At 55.8% G+C, this 8,538-nt stretch overlaps 3 protein-coding genes across 4 annotated transcripts in view; all 3 read left to right on the top strand.

Annotated features, from left to right (window-relative positions):
• H310_10870 (hypothetical protein) overlaps positions 1–1,342 on the top strand; it is a gene marked incomplete at both ends in the record, with an annotated part of 2,196 nt that extends 854 nt beyond the window's left edge. The window contains 3 exons of the mRNA XM_008877354.1: positions 130–645; positions 702–1,002; positions 1,059–1,342. Of these exons, the coding sequence (XP_008875576.1) occupies positions 130–645; positions 702–1,002; positions 1,059–1,342 (1,101 nt within the window). The remainder of the gene's footprint in view (positions 1–129; positions 646–701; positions 1,003–1,058) is intronic.
• Positions 1,343–2,040: 698 nt separating this feature from the next.
• On the top strand, positions 2,041–5,518 carry H310_10871. Of its 2 annotated transcripts, XM_008877356.1 has the most exons (3): positions 2,041–2,537; positions 2,600–3,186; positions 3,245–5,518. In XM_008877356.1, exons 1-3 carry the CDS (start codon positions 2,079–2,081, stop codon positions 5,289–5,291), a joined length of 3,093 nt encoding a protein of 1,030 aa, XP_008875578.1. In that variant the 5' UTR covers positions 2,041–2,078; the 3' UTR covers positions 5,292–5,518. The 2 variants fall into 2 exon arrangements, with proteins under 2 accessions (XP_008875578.1, XP_008875577.1); XM_008877355.1 differs by having other exon boundaries at positions 2,600–5,518.
• Positions 5,519–6,230: 712 nt separating this feature from the next.
• On the top strand, positions 6,231–7,660 carry H310_10872 (hypothetical protein; the record flags this gene model as incomplete). Its single annotated transcript, XM_008877357.1, has 2 exons — positions 6,231–6,286; positions 7,261–7,660. The coding sequence occupies 2 exons, from the start codon at positions 6,231–6,233 to the stop codon at positions 7,658–7,660; spliced, it is 456 nt and encodes a 151-aa protein (XP_008875579.1).
• Between the last annotated feature and the right edge of the window lie 878 nt (positions 7,661–8,538).

The following is an 8,538-nucleotide window of genomic DNA, read 5'->3' on the forward strand; positions in this document are numbered from 1 at the left end:
ATGGAATCGTTCGTGACGACCGAGTTCAACCTGCCCGTCCGACGCATTGTGGGGGACATGCTCGGGGGGTTGTTGGACCCGACCTTCCAACATCGTTTTGGCTCGGCACCTGTCATCCAGTGTTTCCAGCTCATGCAGGAGTGGAACGCCCGGTTCGACCAGCAAGAGATCCTGGCGTCGTACGTGACGGCGTTGACCGGCGCGGACATAGTGATCTCGGGGCCGGTGGCCATGATAGAATCGTACTGCGTCGCAGAAGCCATCGGCGCGACGTGGGTGCCGCTCTTCCTTGGTCACTTCCACTTCCCGACGTCCGAGTTTCCCCAGTGGATGCTGGAAAATGTCACGGGGAACTGGTGGGGTGGTCTCAACAAATGGAGCCATTCGATCATCGTGAGCCTCGGGTGGAAAAAGGACCAAGCTAGGTTCAACGAGTGGCGAGCTAAGTCATTGCGCTCGCCGCCCCTGACAATGCCCGTGATGAACTCGATGCTGGCCCACGACAACATCGTCATGTACCAAGCGTGCTCGGTGCTGTTCGCTGGGCCCAAGCGACGAGTGCCGGTGGATTATCCCCCTGGTAAAGTTGTCTACACCGGCTTCGTGTTCCCATACACGCCACAGCCCGAACCTGAGCCGTTGAAGGTACTCGGCTGCCATTCTGTTGCTATCATGCTTACGTCTCTCGTGCGATCGACCAGGTATTTCTCAGCCAAAGCTCGGTCCCCGTCATCTACGTCGGATTTGGCAGTATGCCGACGTTGGAGTCGCTGGAACTGCTCCAGTTCGTCATCGACGTGTGCAAGATGACCGGCACGCGATGCGTCTTAGCTGCAGGATGGTCATCGCTGGATCAGTCAAGCTGCAAGGTGCTCGCGGACAAGCACGCAGACCTGCTGTATGTCGAACTCGGGTCCATTTCGCACGTTTGGCTGTTTCCTCAAATGAGCTGCATCGTGCATCACGCGGGGCTAGGGACGTCAGGCGCCGCGTTGCGCAGTGGTATGTGGCTTCCTTTGATACCACAAGTCGACTAAATCCAGTGAACGGACGGATAGGCGTGCCGCAGGTCCCGTGCCCCAAGTTCGTGGACCAGTTTCACAATTCAAAAGTGTTGGTACAATTGGGTGTGGCTCCGTGCGCCATCTCCAAGAAGAAAATGACAGTGTCGCACGTTGCAAACGCCATTCAGCGCGTGCTTCGCAACGAGAACGACGTCCAAGGCACCGCTCGTACCCTGGGCGAGTTTGTCACCAAGGAGAGCCACGATGGGTTTCCTCGGCTCTGCGACATGATCTTAGCCACCAAACCGACCTTTGCCAAAAAGGAAACGACGACTTAGCGGTATACAAACGGAGATGGGACGCATGGATCGAGTATTGGAACTGTTCGACTACGTTTGGCGAGCGAGCTGGACGGATGCAGGAAGTAGAATCGTCGGTTGAAAAACGAGGGATTCAGCATTCGCCCAACCTTGCATGCGGCGGCACAAACACGCCCAATCCTCCTCACTCTACGTGCTCCCATCTAGACGAGTACGCTGCATTGCTCGCGCGTAGAACAATGCCCTTGGGACCATTCTAGCTGGTTCGCAGCGGGACGCAACCACTTCTCTCGTCTGGGTGGTTGCACACGCGGTCGTGGTCGCTGCACCGCCGCAGATCCACGATCCCACGACACTCCCACGGTCTTTCCATGAATTAAAAAAAGGTTGTTTTCGATACAAACATCAAGTCCTCTCCAAAAATAACTCCCTTCAAATTTGCCTTCCTAATCTCGTGCGACACCTCGACATCGTTGTGTGCACTCTACGTCGCCATATGTACTAGATAAAATAATCCGACGTAACGGTTCCAAATAGTGCACTTTGCCGCCTATGTGTTGGATAAAATAGTTCGGTTCCAAATAGTGCACTTTCCTTGCCATACATCTATGTAATTCAATTCAACTTGCCATATATCTATGTGATTCAATTCAACGAGTTGTTTTTCCACACGGTCCGAAGCTATTTTGACCAACAGTTGCTCACACGAACCGACCCTCGGCCACTCCAGCACTCGCGCTCGGCACAATCAAAAATGCTGTCGTCTGCAGGCCGCAGTCTGCTGAGCGAGGCGTTGTCACCGTCGGGTCGCCAGGTCCTCAACGATTTCTTCGAAGCGAGTGCTGGCACACGTAGCAGCACGCGGGCCAGCCCGGTCCACTACACGTTCCAGACGCTGCCGCTTCTGACCGAGGTTGTGTGCCATTCGCGACACGTTATGGACGTGCTGAGGTTGACAGTCAACGTCCACGGTGCCGTCATCGTGTCCAAGGTGTACCCTCGCAAGCAGAAATTGCAGCCGACGGTGGCGTCGCCCACTGCAGCTCTCAAGAAGGACGCGGTAGCCATCGTTGACATGGACAACCTCGGACTCATTCGGAAAGATGATACCCTCGTGAGCATCAACCAGAGGCCTGTGGACGATATCGACGATGCTCTGGATTGGCTTGCCCACATGCCGCTGCCCCTCACGCTGGTCTTTAGCCGCGCTGTGGTAAGTGCTTCATGCCCCGTGATCGTACAAGTATGCATCCCCATAAATTTTGGCGGTTGTAGGTCCGTAAGAACACGCTTGGCGAATACTCCCTGGACGACTTACGCCGTCATGCCGAGCACAACCACAGTCGACTGCTCACGCGGCACTCTCCCGCGGACGTCGCACAGATGCTGCACATGATGATCGAGTTCTCCGACTCGGGCGGGTCCTACCGCATGCTCAAGGATTTTATCCAGGACGCCGACAACTTTTTCCTTCCTTCGTCGTCCGCATCGACTACTTTGTCGCACGTGTCCTTGCCGTCGCTCACGGCCTCGTTCGACACGGTTAGCCGGTACATCCACCAAATGCACGCGTTCATGGCGGCGGACGACGCCAGCAAGCGCAAGCGATGGGCCGAAGACAAGCAAGTTCGCGCCAAGCGCCTGGAATCGATGCAGAAGCAGCTCAAGCTGCTCGAAGCCAAGCTGACGGCGCAGGCAAAGGCGGTGACCACGGCCAAAGTGTCGCAAGAGTACATCGACCTGCGGACACTTGTGGACCAACTGCGCCTGGACGTCGAACAGTCCAAGCAGATGCACTATCTGCCGTCCTGCGAAGGCTTCACCCTTCGGTTCGGGACCGCCGGTGTCTACGCTGGCGTCGGGTACGGAGTCCATTGCAAGGTGGTCGTTGACCCGTGGGACGGTGTGCTGATGGTGTAGGGACGTTTGGATCTCGTCGTACCACACGTCGTTTTCAATCGAAACGCAGCGCCACGCCCCGCAGGTGCTTCTCCGACTCACGCCGCTGTCGGACGCCGGGCTCAAGATCCGTGCCATGAACTTCAAAGTGTTTTCGGAAGGCCGGCTGATGCTTGTCCCGACCTTCCACGTGGACGAGATGAACATCGAAGTGCACTTCTCCGCCGACCTTCCCTTGATCTTTGACGCGGTCCACGGCTGGCGCGTCCACGACGACGGCATGCGGCTCAACTTTTCAAGCCTCAAGTACTACGAGCGCCAAGCGCTGTCCAACGTCCAGGGCAAGTCACACGACAACGTGATGAAAACGTTCTTGAACCGGATCATCCCGTCCGTCGTCAAGGATGCCATCACGTCCGTGCTGTGCCCAGAAGTCGGCGCCCTGCTGTTGGACGGGCGCGCCAAGGTCCGGCTGTCCGGCGACTTGCACGTGGAGGGCCGGAACCTAGCTGTGTTTGACGCCCCCCTTGGGTCACCATCCAACACGCGGGCGACCGAGATCGATGGCCAAGACGCCGCCGTTGCCGTCGAAGCGCGCGACTTGATCGGGTGTTCCATCGCGCAAGGCGATCTCCTCTTCAAGCTGTACAAACAGTTTGTCCTGCCCACGTCGACGACGAAGTCCAAGTCGAATGCAAACAACCAATTCCCCCACTTGGCGATTCGGGATCTTGTGGAGTATGGCGTCCGCCTCCGGCACGCTCCCGCTGTCCGCGCGCTCCTCACCGCGTGCTGGCAACTTGCCATTCACCTCTTGACTCCCGAATCGTCCCATGAGTCGCTGGACTTTGCCAACTTGATGGCCAACGTGGCGCAAATGGAGACTTACCCCGTGGACATTTCGCTCGGGTTGCACAGCACCAACATCCGCGTCGATTTGTGCGAAGTCGCCGCGGCGTCGTACACGGCGATCGAGCGCATGATGCGGCAGAAACTCGCCAAGGCGGACGTGTCCAAGGCCGTCGAGATCAAGCTCGAGCTCTCGGCGCTCGATGCGTCATACAACCAAGTCAACATGTGGCTGTCGACGGTCGCGAGCCGCGTCGACGAACTCGTGGTCATGGTGAAGGGCGGCTTGCCCGCGGGGTTTGACTCGAAGCTGTCGTTTGAAGCGACCGAGTTGTCGTGCAAAGGACCGTGGCAAGCAAACTTCGACATCCCCCTCACACCGACGACTGCCGCCCCCGCCAAGACGGCGAAGACGGACAAGAAGGCCGACAAGAACCAAGGGCGGACAGTGCTGGCCCACGACAACGGCGAGTTGGTTGTGAGCCACTTTGTCAATGTCCCAGGTACCGACGACGAGCAGGAATTGCAAGTCCGGATGCAAGATGCCGCGTTCCGCGTGCTCTTGGAGATCCCACCCAACGATTCCGTCCCAACCAACGTGGAAGCTATGGAGCTCAAGCTGGACACGGCAGCGGCGCCGTCCGTGTCGCTATCGATGGGCGAATGTGCCAAGTGTGCCATTTCGTGCAAGCGCCTTGCGCTGTGCAGTCCGATGTGGGCCGTCGTCCAGTTACTCGGCGACGCGTTCCAGCAGAGCCCGGTCGTGCTCGACTACCTCCGGTCGCCGTACTTCGCGTTTTCCTTGCGGTTCTTCACGTCCATCCAAGTCACGCCAGAGCAAATGTACTGGACTTTGAACAGCGCGTCACTGAGCGAAAGCGCCGTCAGCTACGTGACGCATCGCGTGTGTGTGTCGCAGCTTCTCCGCGATTTGAACGCCAAGTCGATGATGGAAGCCGAGGTGATGGGTCCTGGCGCGGCGGCCGTCGAGTTGGACGCAATCCAAACACAGCAGCTCCACGAACTGCAACATGCGGCGAAACTAAACCGGTCGCAGAGCACGGCGACGGGTGGCCGCCCCGGCCTCGCAAGACAAGACACGTTCTTTGGCGATAGGGACCCTCGCCGGCAGCACATGTTTCAGCTAGATGAACACGACGACCCAGAACCCGCGGCGGAAGCAGCCCCCGTGTCGGACGATGATGCGTATTCGTTTTAGCGTCAACCATGAATCGATGGCCATGCCTGCGCCACCCATGCTTGCATCACGCTGACGGCGACGGAGTGTGTTTTGTTTCAAACTTGCAGCGTGTACAGCGAGACAAGCGTCTGAAAACGAAATCCCACCGACTGCAATGCGAGATGGATGGCCACGACCGCCCACACGATCGTGTACGGCACGATTCCTTCCATGATGGTAAAAACGAGTGGATGCCAATCGTTGACGCCGTCATCGAAAAATACAACCACCGGGCGACGGTTGACCGTTCGAGACCACACACACGGCCGGCAGGCACCCTGCAGAACGTCCTTCACAGGTGGGGGGGACGAGTTGTCAACTTGAGTTATCTAGAGGACGTTGACGATGGCCTTGTACGAACCCGCACGATGCCGTTCGCCAGCGCATGTCGTAGGGGGTCGAGGGAGCGGAATGGAGACATGGACGAGGGACACGACTCGAAGAACGTTGTACTGCCTCGTGCCAGTGTTTTTTCCCGAGGAATGGATCTAGCACGTCCACACGACAACTGAGTACTCCCTCGTCCGTTGTGGTAGTTGTAGGACGAGCTAGGGTAACCACGCGTCATTGCTGTGTCTTCCGACTTGAAAAGACAGTGTTTCAACGTGGCACGTCGGCTGCACTCACTCGGGAAAATGGACAGGATAGCAACGAGCACTGTGTTGGGTTGCGTCAAGTCGCCGATGTCCGTCGGTACTACGTAATTGGGACAGCACTTGCCGCGTACGGCGACTCCGTGGCCGCCAAGTAGCGATTCGAGGGTTTGGGCTTTGTCCGCTGGATGGGGGGTAATACCGGCGCCATGCTCGACGATGTTTTGCACGAGCGATGTTGGCAAGACAAGTTGCGCGAGTTTGTCGCATGGATCGATACATCGTGTGTCGATTCGACAAACAAACGAATTTAAAGTCCATTGAGATGGCTGTCGCAGGCGTCGACATGGTGATTTCAGAGTCGCTGTGCTGGGCCAAATGGTACTCGGTCGTGGATGCTATACAGTAGTAGTAGCGGCGTGGAACCCGCGCTTCCTCGACACCTCCCAACAAGCGATATTGCACAATGGATGCTCCAGGACGACGTATCTAGGTTCTTTGGGGACGCCTACAAGTGGACACGTCCAAGCAACGAATGGTCGTCAACGAGTGGCGGCAAGCGCACGTGGACTCTGCTATCGAGGCACCAACCAGGAACCATGACAGGATGAAAATAAACGATTCAATTTGCATTGACAAAGCTACACCGGTGCTATATGCCAGCCCCCACCGTCCGCTGCCACTGGACTTCGCCCCTGGCAATGTCGTGTACTTGTTGATCGCTGATGGCTAGAGAGGGGTGAGGGGAACTGATTGAATCCAGAAGTGAGTGCACTTGAATTAATCAGCTACATCCTACGTAACGACACTGCGGTCGGTTGAGATCTAGAATGCGGTTGGAGGAGATCGTGCAGGTGCAACCGCCTGTGTCGCCGTACTCCAACAGTACTCGTGTACGCGGGCTTCCTCCCCCCCACCGCTCAGCCCGATCAGTTGCATAAGTACGTTACCACAGCAGATCTGCGAACCGAAGCCCCTATTCCTGCGGCCCCCTTTCGTGGACGAAATCATGAGCTACGTAGGCCTTCGTAAGACTATGTGGGTGTCAACAATGCTCTCGAGAATCCAATGTTCTTTCCATGCCACACTTGGACGCCAAACTACTCCATTCATGCGGAGAAAATTGAGTACCTCAAGGCCATGGGCATTTCGAGTGCTCATGAGCATCCAGTGCGCGAAATAAGGGATGTGCGCGCGCACACTGTGCATGGCACCCGACATCAATCTGACAAATTTTGACCAGGGGATTGGACGACAGGCAATCTGAAGTGCAACGATTGGGTGAAAACACACAATTGGATTGGCCAATGGCAATGTCGCTCATGAACATATCCGTTCCGCGGGACTTCCACTAGGGGTGCCTTGGACACATACCAGAAACAGTTTGAGTCCTTTCCGCAAGCACAAAAGGCGGGTAAATCACCTGAGACAGCCACTACAGAAGACTGTAGCGAATTCTTCCACAAATTGTACACTCGCGGAATAAAGGCGAGAACGATCAACATTGCCAAGTCCGAGCTGGTGGCGTATTTCAACAGCAAGCGTGTGTCCCCCGACCCCGCGCAGGACGCCGTTGCTCGTCAGTACATCGTTGGGCTACAAAAGTTAAACAAGAAGAACAATGCCGACGAAGAGAAGAAAGCTCACCCTCTGACGGTGCACGAGCTCTCAACTCTGATGAACAGGCTGTCTGGGCTTCATCCCTTCGTCGGATCTCTTCTTCGTCTGCTCTTGGCCGTCGCATTTCTTGGCTGATATTGTATAAGTGGCGTCTTGAATCTTCGTCGCAGCGACGTGTGTGGACTGACATCGGGTCCTTGAGCAGTCGACGCTCAGGAATCTACTCTGCGAGATTGTTGACATGACACCAAATATCCCCATCGAAATATCATTCCATAGTCTGCGTCGAGGTATGGCATTTTACCGGATGTTTGAGTCCAACGAGCGGCGCTTCAACCGAAGTGAGTTGATGGCTTGGTGCAGATGGGCCGACGCGAAAACGTGCTTCGAATAAACCTGCTACGTACTGGGAACACGCTAAATCGTGTGCCGTGGATTGGTTTGGGTGTTGGTGGTGGTGTCAGGGCGTCGGCACCCTTCTCCGTTGCTGAGCTCGGCAAAGCTGTGGCCAAGAGTCTTCAGGAAGGCTGTAGTCTGTTGGTCTACCAAAAGCAACGATGCAACTGTCTTTGAATGGTTTTGTAGCTCAAAAAAGCATACCTACTGCTCGGTCGGAGCTGCAAGCGTGGCAACAGTGGATTGTGGCCGATCATGGCGTTGGTCTCGTTTGCGCGCTGAAGGACAACAATAACGACATGATTCGACTTGATCGAAAGAAGTCCTCCGAACGATTGACCTTATCTGCAGCATTTCAGAAGTACCAATCGTATGATCAGTTCGCAGGGTCGTACTCAGGGTTCACGGAGTCATACGCGCGACTTCTCCGCGAGGTGCGTCGTAGAAAGCGACTCGGATCATTGTACTTAAGTTGACATGTCAGTTGCGAAGCCATATCACATGGCACAGTATTCAAAATGACAGTGTCCTCCAAATATTTATATTCAGATTCTGCAATAGAATATAAGCTTCTGCAAGTTATTATTGTATAAAGAAATCGTAGCTAGACTTAACCT

The sequence above is a fragment of the Aphanomyces invadans genome, assembly GCF_000520115.1.
Source record: "Aphanomyces invadans strain NJM9701 unplaced genomic scaffold supercont1.28, whole genome shotgun sequence".
Classification (NCBI taxonomy): Eukaryota; Oomycota; class Saprolegniomycetes; order Saprolegniales; family Verrucalvaceae; genus Aphanomyces; species Aphanomyces invadans.